The following is a 17,691-nucleotide window of genomic DNA, read 5'->3' as shown; positions in this document are numbered from 1 at the left end:
AAATTCTATAAGGAAATAACTATTAAAAAAATACCCTAATACTTTAGTTATTTGTCATGATCAAAGAAATTATAAGGTAAATAAAACATCAAAACATCATCATAAGGTAAATAAAATTTAAAGGGCCATTGAATCTATAATAGGTTTGCCGCCACCGAGTTTTTTATAGGGTAGCAGAAATTGCAGGAAAATTGATCAAAGGATATAGTCGCATGACATTGAAATACTACACAATTGAATTTATTTTCCCAGTGTTTAGTATATTTTTTAATATCATCTACACCCCAGACCCAAGATCATTTCTAGGTTACCTATTCTACCTCATGGCTATTATCAACCTGAGTGTAAACAAACATTACATAGAACAATAAAGATATTATTAATAATTAATATATGTATATATATATATATATATATATATATATATATATATATATATATATATATATATATATACATAAATATATATAATAAATTAATAATTATTTGTATATAATAAAATTATTACGTTAAGTGGACATCTCCTTGAAAGAGGTTCCACCATCAGTGTATGGTTTAAATTTGTAAATGTTATCGGATTTATTGAAAAAGATACTCTTGTCGGTGATGGACATATTAAAAACAACTTTTTAGAATCGGTTTTTAAAATAAATATCAAAATATATTTATATATTGGAACAAGTTAAGAAAATCTTAACAAAAACAAAAATTGAAAGCCTCTTGTTATAAATGAGGTTCAGACTATAGATAACAAATAGTTTGTTTAATGTAATAAAATTAAAAGACATGCATTAAAATAATTTTTCACCTTTTAGCTACTTGTTGATGTATGGAGGAGGTTTTCATTTGTAGAACTAGAGGTGCCTTCTTCTGGTATTAGGGTCGTTGAGCACTTGCATTTTATAACAGGACTTGCAACACATTTATCTTTATACAGCATTATAAAAGTAAACAAAATAAAATGCAATAAGTCATATTTTATTTGGTTATTGTAACAAAATTTATACATAATGCTCTTGGAACAACATTAATAATATTATATATTTTTTGGTCTTATGCCGCGGTAATCGTTCATTTTGGAGTAAAAAAGTTAACACAGGGTTGTAACCACAATTGCAAAAAATAAACTAAACTAATGCCTACTCGACTCTAGTGGTCTCCTCAGCCTTAGCGTTGTGAATTTTATAACAATAAACAAATAAAAATATTTTTCACATGTCTGTTAGTGCAGGGCAGTAAATTTTATTTTGGGAAACATTTCAAAAATTTTAATGCAATATGGAGCATAGTTTATTAGCGTATTTAGAAACATAAAAATTATTATGAATTTTTAATTAAATGAATTAACAAACCACTTTTCTCTTCAACTTCTGAGGCATTTTCTTCAGAGTCAACTTCTGTATCATTCTCCGTGGTTGACATAAAACTTATCATATCTTGCGCCACTAATTGTAGGCCGGATTCAAATAAAATTTTTAGTATTACCAAACTTGTCTAGTTGCTCTCAGGAGTAGACCATCGAAAAATATAAAAACTTAACAGTTTGTGTTTTGGTGGCTAGTTTGAAATCATATTTTTAAATCCACCCATGGACGCGGCGCAACAGTTTTGACTTCTTGCTTGTTTTAAATAATAACAGTAGCTGACAAAAGCTGACTAAAACATATTTCGGTAAATAAAAAAATAACATTCGTAAATAGCCAAAGACATGCTTACTATTGTTTCATTTTAAAAAAATCATTTCTTTCTAAGTTAATCTCAAAGTTCAACACTATTTTTCATTTTCAATAACTTATGGAGTACCTCAAGGTTCTATCTTTGCTTCTAGTTTGTTTCTTTTCTACATTAATAATCTTCCCGACAACCTTACATTCGAAGTAGCTCTTTTTGCTGATGACTCAACTTTATACTCCTGTCTTTTCTTTTTGATTGCTTAGAACAGGCAGCCGATCTTGAAACTGATCTCACTTCTGTAACAGATTGGGGCTCACAGAGGCTTATAAATTTTAACTCAAACAAAACTCCGTTAATTACTGCAAACAAAGATCACAATACTGTTGACATTCATATAATAATGAGTGGCAACCCTCTTGCAGAGTCCTCTTCTTTACAACTTCCTTGATTATCGTTTACTACTGCCCTTTCATAAAAACCATTTGTACAGCTATTCACGAAAGTTTAAACAATTACTGAATTTAAAGAACTAATCTTCGTTTTTCTTAAATAAAAATCTAATCTAATTTTTTTTTCCGATTTGGTAAATTGGTTAATTGATAAAAAAATAAAAAAAAGTAGGTTTTGACTCATCACTGTTGACTCAGAAATTTCATTAAAAGGTAAGTGATACAAATAAAGTGGTATCACAAAAGTTTAAACGATTTTAATTAGGATCAATTATTTGCTAATTATTTGATAAATCCAGTGCGAAAAATATTTTATTTTTGAATAAAGTTAAAAAAAGTAGTTTATAATCAAAAAATTCATCACAACATCATCAGGCAGCTTTTAATTCATTAAAAATGAACTTGAAATGTTGTAAATTTCAAATTAATTTCAATTGCGTGCAAATGGGTCGAAAACCAGTTTCTAGTGGCAAGTTATTGGTATGGCAAAGACAAACGTTCACACAAACGTTCAAATAGGCAAAATACTTCACGTTTCTGAATATTGCATTCGAAAAACCATCAAATCCTGGGAACTTACCAAGACGGCTCCGACATGCTGCGTACTGGGAGACCATCCAAACTCAGCAACCGTGACAAAAGTGGTATATTCAGAATGAGCAGAGAAAATCCCAGTCTCAGCTACAAAAAACCAGTACAAATCTTCAACGAGTCAAAAATTAATCCAAAAGTTAGCAGAGAGCTCGTGAGACGAACATTGTTGGACAAAGGTATTGAAACATACATAGCCGCTAGAAGACCTATTCTTTTAATCACGGATACATAACATAAACGACGAGCGTGGTCCAAAGAGAGGCTGAAATGGTCTGTAGAACAGTGGGTAAAAGTTATTTGGTGTGATGAAGCTAATTTTCAAGTTGTAAACCGCAAGGAAAGAATCTATGTCAAAAGATTTGCAAATGAGAAATGTTAAGACAGGTTTTTACAACATCGTCGATAAGGCGGTGGAGGTTCGGTTGGCATCTAGGGATGTTTTTCTCACAAAGGTATGAGCTTCTGTGAACTGTACGAAGGCCGAATCAATCAATGCACTTACAAGAATATATATATATGTATATATATATATATATATATATATATATATATATATATATATATATATATATATATATATATATATATATATATATATATATATATATATATATATATATATATATATATATATATATATATATATATATATATATATATACACAGTATTGTGAAAAAGTTAAGAACCACAAAAAAAACAAATGATAATTTATTTTTGTTTTTAAATTTTTTTTTAACCGAATATATTTTTCTGGTAAAAAGAATAATAATAATAAATTTTAGAAAAAAGACAAACAAAATAAAAAATAATAATAGTGATAAAAACTTTTAAACAAATATAAAAAATGTATTTAAAGTTTTATAGGTAATATTTTTTTTAAAAAATTGTGAAAAAGTTAAGAACCACAGAATAAAAAACGATAATTTTTAACACCTAATACCGCGCAATTCTACCATGAATTTTTAAGCACTCATTTATACGATTTGGCATTGAGTCTATTAAATTCTCTAAAATATGTTTGGGAACATTTCCAAGTATTGCTGGTAAAATATTGCGCAACTCCTCAAGGCTCCTTGGTGCTTTCTTGACAATCTCTTTATCAAGCCAACTCCAAAGATTTTCAATGCAATTTTGATCTGGGCTATTTGGTGGCCAAGTTAGACGCTCAATATTTTTACTTTCGAACCATTCAGAGACAATTTTAGCCCTGTGACATGGTGCATTGTCTTGCTGAAAAATGAACGGAACGCTTTGCTCAAGTGCATCAATTGACGGTAACAAGTTCTTATTTAAAATATCGACATAATAAGTAGAGTTGAGTCGACCATCAAACAATTTAAACATACCGAGACCATAATATGTCATGCAGCACCATATTTCAACCGACCCGCTACCTTGTTTTGTTCTTTGAGCGATACAATCGTGATTATATTTTTCTGAAGGCTGCCTGCGAATCATAATTCGGTTTTTTCGGTTATCAACCTCGATATTCATCTCATCACTGAACATTACTGTCCTCTATTTTTGTTTAGACCATTCTTTGACGCTTTGGCAAAATTCTTTTCGCTTTTTTATATGTCGTTTGGTAAGTCGCGGTTTTAGAACAGCTTTTTTCCATAACATATTGTTAGCTAATAGTTTCCTACGCACAAGTGATGCCGAGGCTTGACGTCCATTTGAAAGCTTCCTTTCCCTTCTTAATTCATGCAACGGCATGGTTCGATTTTTCTTTGCCAACCTGAATAAAAGGCGATCATCATTGGGTGTCGTCAAACGCGGTCTTCCAGAACGATGGCGATCAACGTAAGATTTCGTCTCTTTGAATCTTTTGATGATTGTTAGCACCGAACTATGTGATCGCTTTACTATTCTTCCAATTTCGCGAGCGGATTTACCTTCCTGGTGAAAATGCACCACTTTTACACGATCTTCATAGGTAATAGCTTTTCTGCTCATTTTTTCAAAAGGAAAGAATTTTTTTTTGTTTGAAATTAAATACTTTTTTTAAAAGTATTTAAAAAAATTAACTTTTTTCAAATGTTTTTATTGGTTCTTTGGTAATAACTCAGGTCATTAAAAGAATATTTTAAAAAAAGGGAAAAATAAATTTAAAAAGACGTTTCCGCCGCATTTAGCACAAAAAATTCTTTGTGGTTCTTAACTTTTTCACAAAAAAAATATAAAAAAAATTAACACAATATTTAATCCTTATTTTTTATAGGTTCTATTAACTAACTTTCAAAAAAAAAAATTTTTCTTTTTTCTCATTCTATATTTTATATGCTTGAAAAAAAAAGACTATTTTATTATCTATAGAATAAAAATTAATTAAATTTATTTGAAAAAAAAATTTTTTTTTTATTTTGTGGTTCTTAACTTTTTCACAATACTGTATATATATATATATATATATATATATATATATATATATATATATATATATATATATATATATATATATATATATATATATATATATATATATATATATATATATATATATATATATATATGTATGTATATATATGTATATGTAATTAATGCCTAATTTATATATTAGGCATTATATATTAATGGCAATATATATTAATTTATGCAATATATATTAATTTATATATTAGGCATTATATATTAATGCCTAATTTATATATTACAAATAACTCTGTATAAGGGCAAGTTCAATACGGAAGGCTATTAGTTGTGAAGTTATTAGACAAAAAAGGAGCTATGCTTGGCGTTAAAGAAAAAAACAATTATACTCCTGTTATGTGTGTTGCGTGGAAAGGGCTTGTGGAAGTTGTGGTAGTTGATTAATTGTGGTGTTCAAATCAATTTAACTGATGTTAACAATAAGAATGTTTTTTTGAGTCACTTTTAAGTTTAAGAGTTTTGATAGGAGCAAGATTTAATTAACATAATAATTGATGCTGATAATTAGTATAAAACCCTTGCACACTATGCTGCTGCAGAAGGAAATATTCAGGTTTTTTTCTTCTTTTTATAGGTTTTGTTAGAAAAAATTTATATTAAAGTTATTATTTTAAATCAAAGTATTTATTTCAGGCATTGGATATTTCGATTAGAAAATATGCTTCTGTTGATATTGGAGAAAATCTTAAAAGAACACCGCTTCATTTGCCTGAAGAACATGGTCATCTATCTTGTGTTAAACTGCTTATCTCAAGTAACTTTTTATTATATTAGTTGACATGGGGTTATTTGAAACAATGTTTTTTATTACATCATATATTTTTCAACATAAGATGTAATAAAATATACATCTTATATTTTTCAAAACCATAGAAAAGCATATTCATTTTTAATATAAGATTTAAAAAGACTTTTTTTTTAAGAGCAAAACAAATGGTTTATTAATAACTTATGATATAAACAAAGGCTACATGTTTTTCTTTAATTTCTTCTATTTACATTTTTTCTCTTTGTATCAGATTCTATTTATTCTGTTTTTGATTTTAAAAACCCACGCTTAAGTGCAGTAAATGCACTTCTTGATAATGTGATTTTAACTTCTTTTTTACTTTTTCTGTTTTCCTAGAAATTTTTCAATACTTGCTATAGTTAGTTTTGTTTTTAAAAACTATTTTTTCTAGACGTGCTAAATATTTGCTTTAAATTTTTACATGTTTTTATTTTTAAAATTTTAAAAAGTATAAAATGTTTATGCAACCTTTTTGTAAAACGAAAGGATAAACAGAATCTATCTGTCAACCAGCCTCGCACCCCTTTTTTATCTTTAGGCTGGCGCAGATGTATTTTTAATACATCGTTTCCAGTTTAGGATGCTAAATCTTCATGAATTAATACATAAGTTTTTCCAAAGTCTCTGTTTTTATGACTAGGCAACTCCTACCATTATCTCCTAATAAGAGTACAGCTCTAAAACTCAGTTTTATGGTTCTGAGGCTGGCTGTTAGTCAGGTTTCCCGAACTCTGAGGTAGCTCAATAGAGATGCTGACTCCATCGACAGCTGTAAAATATCAGAGAACTAACAGTGCAATGTTGCGCATGAATGGTGTCCCTGTTTGTACTTGTTGTGTGCATTGCCAAGGCCACATTCGAGCCCTTTTTTACGGCTTAGGGTTTTATTAATAGTAATAAGTCAAATGCTTGGGCTATTAAACAATGTACTGAGTACTATCTATGCTTTGATTTAAGTTCTTTAAAAAATTTAAAAATGAAAAAGGTACCAAAAACTATAAAACGCAAAAAACCATCGCCATCACCAAGTTCTCTAAACTTATCATTCACTAATATTCATGGTCTTTGCCGTAACTTTTTTTCTGTTAAGTCTTACTTCTTGCAAAGTTCACTAGACCTACATATTCTTCATGAAATTAATTTGAGTTTGGCTGTCTCATCTTGTAACTTTAGTGATCGGCTTATTATGTCTTATTTCTGATCCTAGTCTGTGCTCAGTTACTCCACATTCACCGTTAAGTGATTCTGATCACGGTTTGATCTCTCTAAAATTATTATCTCATTCTTCTTTATCATCAGAATCCACTTATCATCCTACCTCTTAAAACAACCTTTTTCTTATATACCACTGGGACATTTTTAGAGATTTTCTTTGTGATGGCCCTATGGTAGAAATCTTACGTCTCCCTGCTGATAAATGTGCTTTTTACATAACTTCGTGGATTCAGGCGGGCATGGAATCTTTTATAACCTCTCGACAATTCCAGGTCAAGCCTCGCTCTTCTCCATGGTTTTCCTCACATTGTGCTGCTGTAATTTCGAATTGAAACCGATACTTCCAAATCTATCAGCAAAACAATTCTCCAGAAAACAGACGTCTGTTAACTATTGCTAGAAACCATTGTAAAAAGGTTTTGTCTAACGTCAAAGCTTGCTATTCTCTGGTTATGAAGTCTCGTATTTCATCAAAAAAATTAGGCTCCCGTGACTTCTGGAGAATCTTTAACAGTATCAATAATAAGGGCAAATCTATTATTCTACCTCTATTGTATGGTTCAGACATCGTCACTTCACGTAAAGACAAAGCTGAATTCTTTACTGAAAACTTTCCATCAATATCATCACTTGATTCCACTAGTTGTGTTCTGCCTGATATAACTGTCAAACAGGTTCGTCCATTGCTTGACATTCGTATTACTCCAGTTTCTGTATTTAAGGTAATTACCTGCTTATAATCTTATACAGCTTGTGCTCCAGACAACATTCCTGTTAAAGTCTTGTAGAAGTGTTCTCAAGAGCTGTTGTCTCTACTTTTAAAGCTATTTAACTAGTGCTTTTCAGAATCTTGCTTTTCAGCCAACTGAAAAGCGGCTTCTGTGATCCCTATTTTCATATGATCCATATATATGATCCAAAAATTCTGGAAAATGATCTGATTCATCTAACTACCGTCCCATAGTCTTCTTCCTATTATAAGCAAAGTTTTTGAATCTTTAGTTAACAAACACTTAATCTCTTATCTTGAATCTAACAACTTGCTATCTGATCATAAATATGAATTTTGATCTTCTCGTTCTATAGCCGTTTTGGTAACAGTAATAACTGATAAGTTTTATCATGCCTTAAATATAGGTGGAGAGGTTAAAGCCATCGCTTTTGACATTTCTAAAGCTTTTAATAAAGTTTGGCATGCTGGTGTTCTTCATAAGCTTTCTTCTTGATAAAGTTTTTAATTATTTTAAATACTATTTAGAACACAGCATAATCATGCAAATTGGAACTTTAAGATTTTTTAGCAGCATTTTCCAGATATATTAAATTGAATTTATATAAACATCTTGAAATATACACGACCAGTATAAAAATTTTGTTACAACTGTTAAAACAAAGCAATAATTAAATTGTGATAACATACTAGTATACCCCAAAAAATGTAAAAAAAAAATTATTTAATCTCTTGGGGATAAACTTTTGTTTCTGTGCGTTAAATAGCTCTAGGAAGTTTAACTCATTTAATGCTTTTTTAACTATATTTATCACTTTTAAAAATCTTTCAATCATTTTCACAATGCTATTCTATCTGGTCCTCCAATCTAGCAGTAAATTGAGTTTAATTCCGTGCTCTACTTTTAAATAGTCGTATAACACGGAACTTCTTTTATGCGAATGTTTAAAAAACTTAACTATTTTTCTAATCATTTGTAAAGCCACATTTAAATATTCTCTTCCACATATTTGCGGTTTAAAATCTTTTAAACCGCAAATATGTTTTAAAAGTTTAGATTATCATTTTAAGTTTTGTTAGAGTTATCACTGGAAAATTTAGATTCATTTTTTAAAGAATCAATGAAGAACATTAGAACTTTCATTTCTTTTATAAATAACGTCCATCACAACCAGGTGTTATAACACAATTGGTGTATAAAGCCAGGTAATCAACCAAATTTGATCATTACTGCTGCAGCATCAGTGGTTGATGCAACAACATCTAAAGAGATAATTGCAAACTCTGAAAGTTTCTCTTTAACTAGGTCCATTGTCACTTCAGCTGTACAGCTTCCATGAATATCAATCAGTCCTAGGTTAATAAATAACTTATTGAAATGAATATTGATATTCAAATATTTTCAATTGCGTTGCCTTGTACATTCATCAAACGTTAGACTAAATGTTTCACTTTTTTCTTTATGTGATTTTATTTTAACAATAAATTCATTTTCATGAATTTATTGTTAAAATAATATTCATGAATTAATTTTATCACATTGTTTTTACCTTTTGGGAAGATCATATTGTTTTTTACTTAATATATGGCAAATGAACTCACTTTTGCATTTTCCATGAATTAAAAATCCATCAACAGTTGCGAGTCTGGCTACTATCTCTGCTGAAGACTGTTTTTTAGAAAAAAATGGTGCAAAAGACTTACTCGCTTTTGCAGAGATTGTCTCATAGTTATTTGAACTAGCAATTTGATTGTCAATTTAGATTTCTTTTCTTGATATTAATGTTATGAATATGTTGCAAATGTCCCATTAATACACTAGTTTATGAGCCCTTACATCTTGATAATTTTTCTGACTTTTCAAACATTTGGCTTGTTTGCTTGCTTTTTCTTTTGTAAATTATTTTCACACAGAATCATTCATGTTAAAACAATATTTTGGCAATTCTAAATAAAAAAATTTAAAATATTAGAACAAAGAAATAAGTTTTGGAGTTAAAGAAAATAGTAAGAATATTTTTAAATTTACTTAACTTGAAAATATATGGAGAACTGAATGTTATTTGAAATTTCTTGAATAATAAACTTAATTACAAATTTAAAAAAGTAACTAGCGCTTTGTATTTGAAATTTATGTATTTGTTTTGAATCACATTTTACAAGCCACTTGGGAGCATTTCGCATTTTGTATTAGAAATAATGACTATTATGTTTGCTTTAAATCATGCTTAATTAAAAAAATTATGATTTGATTTATATATATTTATTTTGATATATATATATATATATATATATATATATATATATATATATATATATATATATATATATATATATATATATATATATATATATATATATATATATATATATATATATATATATATATATATATATATATAATTTGATATATATATATATATATATATATATATATATATATATATATATATATATATATATAATTTGATATATATATATATATATATATATATATATATATATATATATATATATATATATATATATATATATATATATAATTTGATATATATATATATATATATATATATATATATATATATATATATATATATATGTATATATATATACACACACACACACAGAAAAATATATCTATACACAAAAAAATATATATATATACACACACACAAAATATATATACACAAAAAAAAAATATATATATATATATATATACATATGTATGCGCATATATAAACATGCTCATTTTTAGTTAGTTGTTTTATCAAAATATTTATCATCTTTAACAAAACTATTGCATTTTCATACCATTTTTGATAAAAAAAAAACTATTCTTGACAATTAAAAAATGAAAATCTTAAAACAAATTACTAATGCTTTTTACCTGTTGAGGTTGTCTGTTGGTGGCACTTTTTTGAAAATCCAAGAAATCTTTGACATCTAATTTTGTTTTATCAGGCCTGAAAAATGTTCATTTTTCAGGCCTGATAAAACAAAGTGTTTAATCAACAAAAAATTACTTTGAAGTTTGTTATAAACTTTTTAAACAATTAAAGAACTTTTATGCAGGAAATACAAGAGTTTAGTTATTTATTAGCTTTTTGTTTTTTACTAAGAACTGGAATATGGCAAATAAAGAAACAAACAGGAAATATAACTTGACTCATCTTTTGCACTTACAAGACTCCTGAAATAGAATCAACAAATAAAGAATAGAAAAGAAACTAAAGAATAGGAGTGGAAACAATATTTACCCTGTAGTTTTGATTAAAAGAAAATTAAATAATTATAAAATGTGCTATTCTTTAAGTATATGCTTGGTTTTGTGTAGTACTTTACTAATTAATAATAGCAGTGTAAAATTGTAGTTTGCATAATTGGAAAACTCCTGTCCTATAAAATTTTATATAGGACTGCGTAACTTTACAATTTGTAGAATGTGGCTACATTGTAGTTTTGCTCTATAGGATAGAGCCCTGGTATTGACAACAAAGAAATCAAGGGACACAGACTGCCAACAAAGAAACAAGTAATTCTTTGCCTGCTTGTCAACCGTAAGGATTTAACTTTTAATGATGCATTATCTCTTACAATTGATAATTTTCTGAAATGTTACATGAATGCAAATATCCTTGGAATAAGTGGAAAAAAAACATTGGCAAGATAATCAAAAAAGCACATAATGAATTTTATGAAGTTAATGAAATACAATTAGAATCAAAGGCATTTGGATAACCCAGGAATCAAGAAATTTTTGTCAACATTAAATGCAACCATGAAATTCTGAAAAAATCTGTTCTCCATGATATGGAGACTCAGAGTATCCGGGCGGGTAATGGGTAGGGACCTGGGTACCCACCAGAGACCGATCAAGAGAGGGGGGCTAGGGGGGCTAAAGCCCCGGGCCCCACAATTTTTTGGGCCCCGATTCAAAGTAAATAATTTTTTGTTAACTCTGAAAATTAAATCTTTTATTAACTTAAAAGAGCCCAAGTTAAATTTACTAAATTTTATGAAACAAAAGTACAAAAATAAAATAACTGTCAACAAATACGGTGTATTATATATTTTTTCCGGTCTTTGACAACGAAGGAGCGCTTCAACTTCTACAAAAGAAATTACTAGATTGGTAGTAGCGCCTTATAGCAATAATTGAATGTAACATTTGTACAAATTGCTACAAAAACAATTCCCTTCGGAAAATTATTAATGACTTGAATAGTTATATTGTTATTGAAAATGCATTAACGATTGCAATTCTACAATTCTTTTGTACTTCTTTTGTACTTCTGATTTTTTACTGTAGATAATAATAAAAACAATGAAAGAAAAGATGAAAACAATAACACCGAAAATGAGGTAGCCTGCCAAGGTCCTTCAAATGAAATTCAAGAAGTTGAAAGTGTTGAATCTACAATGCATAATAATGAGCTTGACTCAGGTACTCCAATTTTTACTATCTTTAATGACACCTCTAACATCTGCTAAACAAACAATTTACTTTTTAGGTAGTTATTATTTTTATTCTATAAATTGTGTCACTTATTATTTTTTTATTAGGCTTATTTATCATGATTTTTTTTCCTAGATACCATTCTACGCGAAGACCCTGCTTTATGGCCATTACAATTAAAGGAAAATGAACGTATGAAGTATTTAAACAAGGGGTATGCTTTTTTCCAAAATAAAGACTCTAATTTCGAATCTTCGAAGCGGATGTTCAAAAACCAGTACAGATATTATTCGGTTAAATATTTTCAAAAAGTGATGAATAATGGCGAAAAGTGTGACTAAAAATGGTTAATGTTTTCTGAATCCACTGAATGTGTATTTTGTTATGTTTGCAAATTGTTTTCAACCGATTACGACAACGTATTTGTCAAAAGTGGCTTTTACAATTGAAAAAAAGCTAAACAAACTATTTTTGGCCACGAAAACAGCAAGGAACATATTCAATGTATGATTAAGTGGATAGAATTCATAAAACAAAATACTCATGTCAATGAATACATGGTAAACCAGATTAAAAGGGAATTTAATTATTGGTATGCAATCTTAAATAGAATAGTAGCGGTTATTTGTTTTTTAGCCGGAAGAGGTTTAGCATTTCGAGGCCATAATGAAGTTATAGGATCGTCAAATAACGGAATTTACTTAGGCACGTTAGAACTGTTGACTCAATTTGATCCAGTTTTAAAGCAACACATTGACACTTTTGCAAATAAAGGCAAAGGTAATGTAAATTATTTGTCTAAAACTATTTGTGAAGAGCTAATTGATATTATGTCTCAAAAGGTTTTAACGCACATTATTACCGAAATAAAAAAAGCAAAATACTGGGGAATTATCGTAGATTCGACTCCTGATATTTCTCACGTGGATCAACTTTCTGTGATATTTCGTTATTATCTAAATGGCCACGTGTATGAACAATTATTTTGTTTTCTACAAATTAAGAGCCACGACGGTAAATCTTTGATTACTGACATTTTAGTTCTACTGGAAAGATATGATATTGACATAACCATTTGTCGGGGACAGGCATACGATAATGCAAGCAATATGTCTGGTAAATATTCTGGATTACAAGCACGTTTAAAAGAGCGGAGTGAATTAGCTTTTTATATCCCCTGCGCTAAACATTCTTTAAATTTAGTAGGGCAGTGCAGTGTCAGTGAGTGCATCAATTCTATCAACTATTTTGGCGTTCTCCAGAGTTTGTATTCATTTTTTGTAGCTTTAACACATAGATGGGATTTATTGAATGGAAATCATGCTACACTCAAGCGCCTATCAGATACACGATGTTCATGTAGGTCAGATGCTTCAAAAAGTTTAGTAAAAAATTTTGATGGGATTCATGCAGCGCTATGTCATATAGCTGAGGATACAGAGGAAAAATCTGATACTCGTCATGAAGCTTTGTGTTTATTAACTAAATCACTAAGCTAGAGTTTGCATTCTTGGTTGTACTTTGGCATCGCATACTTAAGAGGTTTAATGCAGTTAGCAAATTTCTTCAAAAAGTTGAATTAGATTTGCATACAGCAAGCAGTATGTTACTTTCACGAATTGACTTTGTAAAAAACTTACGAAATGACTTTACGAGATTTGAGAATGAATCAAAAAAACTTAGTTCTTTTATTGAAAAAAACTATTCGGATTAGAACAAAAGAAAGGTTATTAAAAAATTGAGCAACGGAGAAAACCAAGTTGATTCTTTAAGCGTATCCGACAAGTTTCGAGTGAATACATTTTGTGTCATTATTGACAAACTTGTGACACAATTAACTATAAGAAGTGATGGTTACAACCACGTAAATAAGTTATTTGGATTTCTATTGAAGCTGTTAACTATTAGTACCATGGAATTGCAAGTTAGCGCAAAAAAAATTGTAGAAGTGTTCTCAAATGATTTAGAAGATAGTTTTATATTTGAAATAGAACGATTTGTAACATTATTAAAGTTGCGGCCTCCGGGGTTTTTTTCGCATAAAAAAGATAAATCTGAGACTGAAAACACATTGATTCCTCTGCATGTTTTAAATTGGATTGTTAAAACCGATATTATTGAAGTATTTCCAAATGTTTATATAGCATATTGCTTGTTTCTAACTATTCCCATAACAAATTGCGAGGCTGAGAGATCATTCTCTACTCTTAAAAGAGTTAAGAACATGCACCTATCAACAATGGTCCATAGTCGTTTAAGTAATATAGCAAGATTAACTATTGAGTCAAAATTATTAGAAACTTTGGATTTCAGCAATGTGATTGCAGAGTTTGCGGGAAAGAAAAGTTGAAAAAAATCACTCAACTTAATTCAATAAAATAAATATAAAATTTGTATATAAATAAATATATCAGTGATAGCGTTTTCAAGAAAGTCTTTGTTTTTCTCATTTTTGTCGTTGTTAGTGGAACGGGGCCTCCTACTTTTAAATAGACATGGGCCCCGACAAGTCTTAATCCCCCACTGGTACCCACCCATTACTTACTATCTCGGTAGCATTATCAAATGATGAGTAACCGTCATATGATAAGTTTAAAGTTCATTTCATTTAATCTTTAAATTTTTTAAGATATTATTTTAGCACAAACTCTAAGACTACAAATATTCGGATGGTTTTAAGTAATGGACTAATCATTAGGCTATTAGGTTTGTTATAGAATTAATTCAATAACTCTTTACATTAGAGGTAGCATGATGCAGCATGTTTCTCCCTGCTGAGAGAGATGCCGCAGACAAGTTGGAGCATGACATGTTGGATGAATGAAACATGAAGTCATGTTAATCCAATGGCCTTGCAAGCCGGTTCAGTTTCAATATTACTTGCATGGTTTAAATTTTTGATATACATTGAAAATATACTTTTTCTTGGTCTGTATGTTGTTATGTTTAAGGAGGTAATGTTTATTTGCCTATTATTCATTTTAATTTATTTGTTAATACTTTATTTAAGGCTTCAAGTTTTCACACCATTATATTTTACAACCAGTGTTCTGGGTTCGAAACTCTTGACATTTGTTGATTTAGAATTTGACATGAAAAACAAAGTTTGGAAAAATTATTGTTAGATATTTAAGCACTTATTTTACACATTTGTTGTTTACTTGTTATCTATCAATGTAACACTTAGTAATAATCACTATTAATTGTGCCAGTATAATTTTTTTCATTGACTGATAATTAGACAATAAATTTAAAATACTATTCTGCAGCCGTTTTTCAAAAAGCCTTAAAAAGCTTATTACGTATTTTGAGAAAAAGGCAATTTAAAAAAAATATTATTACAAGAAATTCTTTTTAAAATGTTTTTTGAAACTAATAGTTTTTATTAATTTTTTATATTTTTCTTTAAAATATTAATTCAATAAACTTTTTTAAGCATCTAAATTAGCTTATTTTGTAAAATAAAATTGATTTTTTTTTACCTCAATTCGTTTTGAAAAACAGCTGCAGTATTCTTTTCTAAGTTTGTAAGTAAGCAAGTTATACATGCTTTCATCTAAGTTTCAGAGAAAACCCCAGGTTTTCTTTCCCAAAAAATTTAGCAGTGATTTTTTAGTTTGATTCTACTTGATTTTTTTTTTACTTTTTAAATATTTGATTTTTTAAATTAGTAACCAAATAAGATGTTTTTTTAATTTTTATCATACACTATAACAAAAAAAAAATTCAAGCTTTCTTTTTTGTTATAGTGTATGATAAAAATTAATAAAACATCTTATTTGGTAACTAATTTAAAAAATCAAATATTTAAAAAGTAAAATAAAAATCAAGTAGAATTAAACTAAAAAATCAAAATAAAATATACATATTTATAACATACATTTCATTTCATACAAAGCGATTTTTTAAACTGTATTAACATGCTGTGTTACCATGAAATGGATATTTTTTTAACAACTTTTTAAATAAAGCTAACGTTAATTCTAAAGCAACACCATTAACTTACGAAAAGGTATACCTTATGCAACAAAATTCTAAGCCTTCTACTTCCTGTGCATTTGTTCACCTTCCTGTGCAGCTGCTGTATATAATTGTACTCTTTCTTTTTATCTTTTTCAAGAAGAACATCTCTTTTGTGAACAAACACTTATTTATTATTACAAGAAATCAATGCAAAAAGGTGCTGTCTGGTGCAAAGCTCCATTATTCTCAGATGACTAAATTTTGTATCTTATTTTAGAAGTTAGGCTCCGGAGACTTTTGGAAAATCTTTAACACTGTTGTTAAGAAAAGTTAGGTCTAAAGTTCCATCTCTCATTCATGGAACTAATCTTATTATCTCTGCAAAAAATAAAACTATTTTTAAGTTTTCTTCTAATTTTCTTTTTGAATCTTGTGGCCATACTCTTCCTTTCATTCCAATTAAACAGGTTAACTCATTGTTAGACATTAAAATTACTCGAGCTTCTGTTGGTTAGGTCATATCTCACTTAAACTCTTTTATGGCTTGTGTTCCAGACAACATTCCTGTTATAGTCTTAAAAAAGTGTTCTTCAGGAACATTTTTGATTCTCTCTAAACTATTTAATACTTGAATCTGAATCTTGTTTACCTGCTCGCTGGAAAATGGCATTTGTGGTCCCAATTTTTAAAAACTCTGTTGAACATTCTGACCCTTCCAACTAACGACCGATTAGTCTTCCATCTGTTATTAGTAAATTCTTTGAGTCTTTGATCAACAAATTTCTGAAATATCATCTTGAGTCAAATAACTTACTGTCAGACAATCAATACGGTTTCAAATCCTCTTGCTCTATGGTTGACTTGCTTTCTGCTGTGACTGAAGAGTTTATTGCGCATTAGATAAAGGCGGCGAGGTTAGGGCTATTGCTTTTGATATATCTAATTTTGATAAAGTTTTACATGCTAGTCTTCTTAATATGCTTGCTTCATATTGTGTATCTGGAAAAGTTTTTGAGATTATCAAATCTTTTTTTTTCTAACCGCTTTATTAAAGTCATCGTCAAAGGCCAACACTTTTCTTCATTTCCATTAACTTCTGGGGCACCTCAAGGATTTATCCTTGGTCCTGTTTCTTATTTACATAATTGATCTTCCTGTCAATCTCACATCTAAAATGGCTCTATTTGCTGATGACTCAACTTTATACTCCTGTCTTGAAAAAAAGTCATCTTTTTTTTAATGCTTAGAACAGGCAACTTAAATGTGATTTCACTTCTGCAACAGATTAGAGCATGCAGTGGCTTGTAAATTTTTACTGCAAAAAAGCTCAGTCATTTACTGCGAACAAGTATTTTAAAACTGCTGACATTCCAGTATTGATGAATGGCT

At 28.9% G+C, this 17,691-nt stretch overlaps 1 protein-coding gene across 1 annotated transcript; it reads right to left on the bottom strand.

Moving 5' to 3' along the window:
- Positions 1–4,236: 4,236 nt before the first annotated feature.
- On the bottom strand, positions 4,237–4,674 carry LOC136078724 (uncharacterized). The gene has a single exon (XM_065794516.1). It carries the CDS (start codon positions 4,672–4,674, stop codon positions 4,237–4,239), a length of 438 nt encoding a protein of 145 aa, XP_065650588.1.
- Between the last annotated feature and the right edge of the window lie 13,017 nt (positions 4,675–17,691).

Source organism: Hydra vulgaris, chromosome 03 (assembly GCF_038396675.1).
Source record: "Hydra vulgaris chromosome 03, alternate assembly HydraT2T_AEP".
Classification (NCBI taxonomy): Eukaryota; Metazoa; Cnidaria; class Hydrozoa; order Anthoathecata; family Hydridae; genus Hydra; species Hydra vulgaris.
The sequence above is the reverse complement of the archived record's forward strand: the minus strand, read 5'-3'. Positions and strand labels throughout refer to the sequence as shown.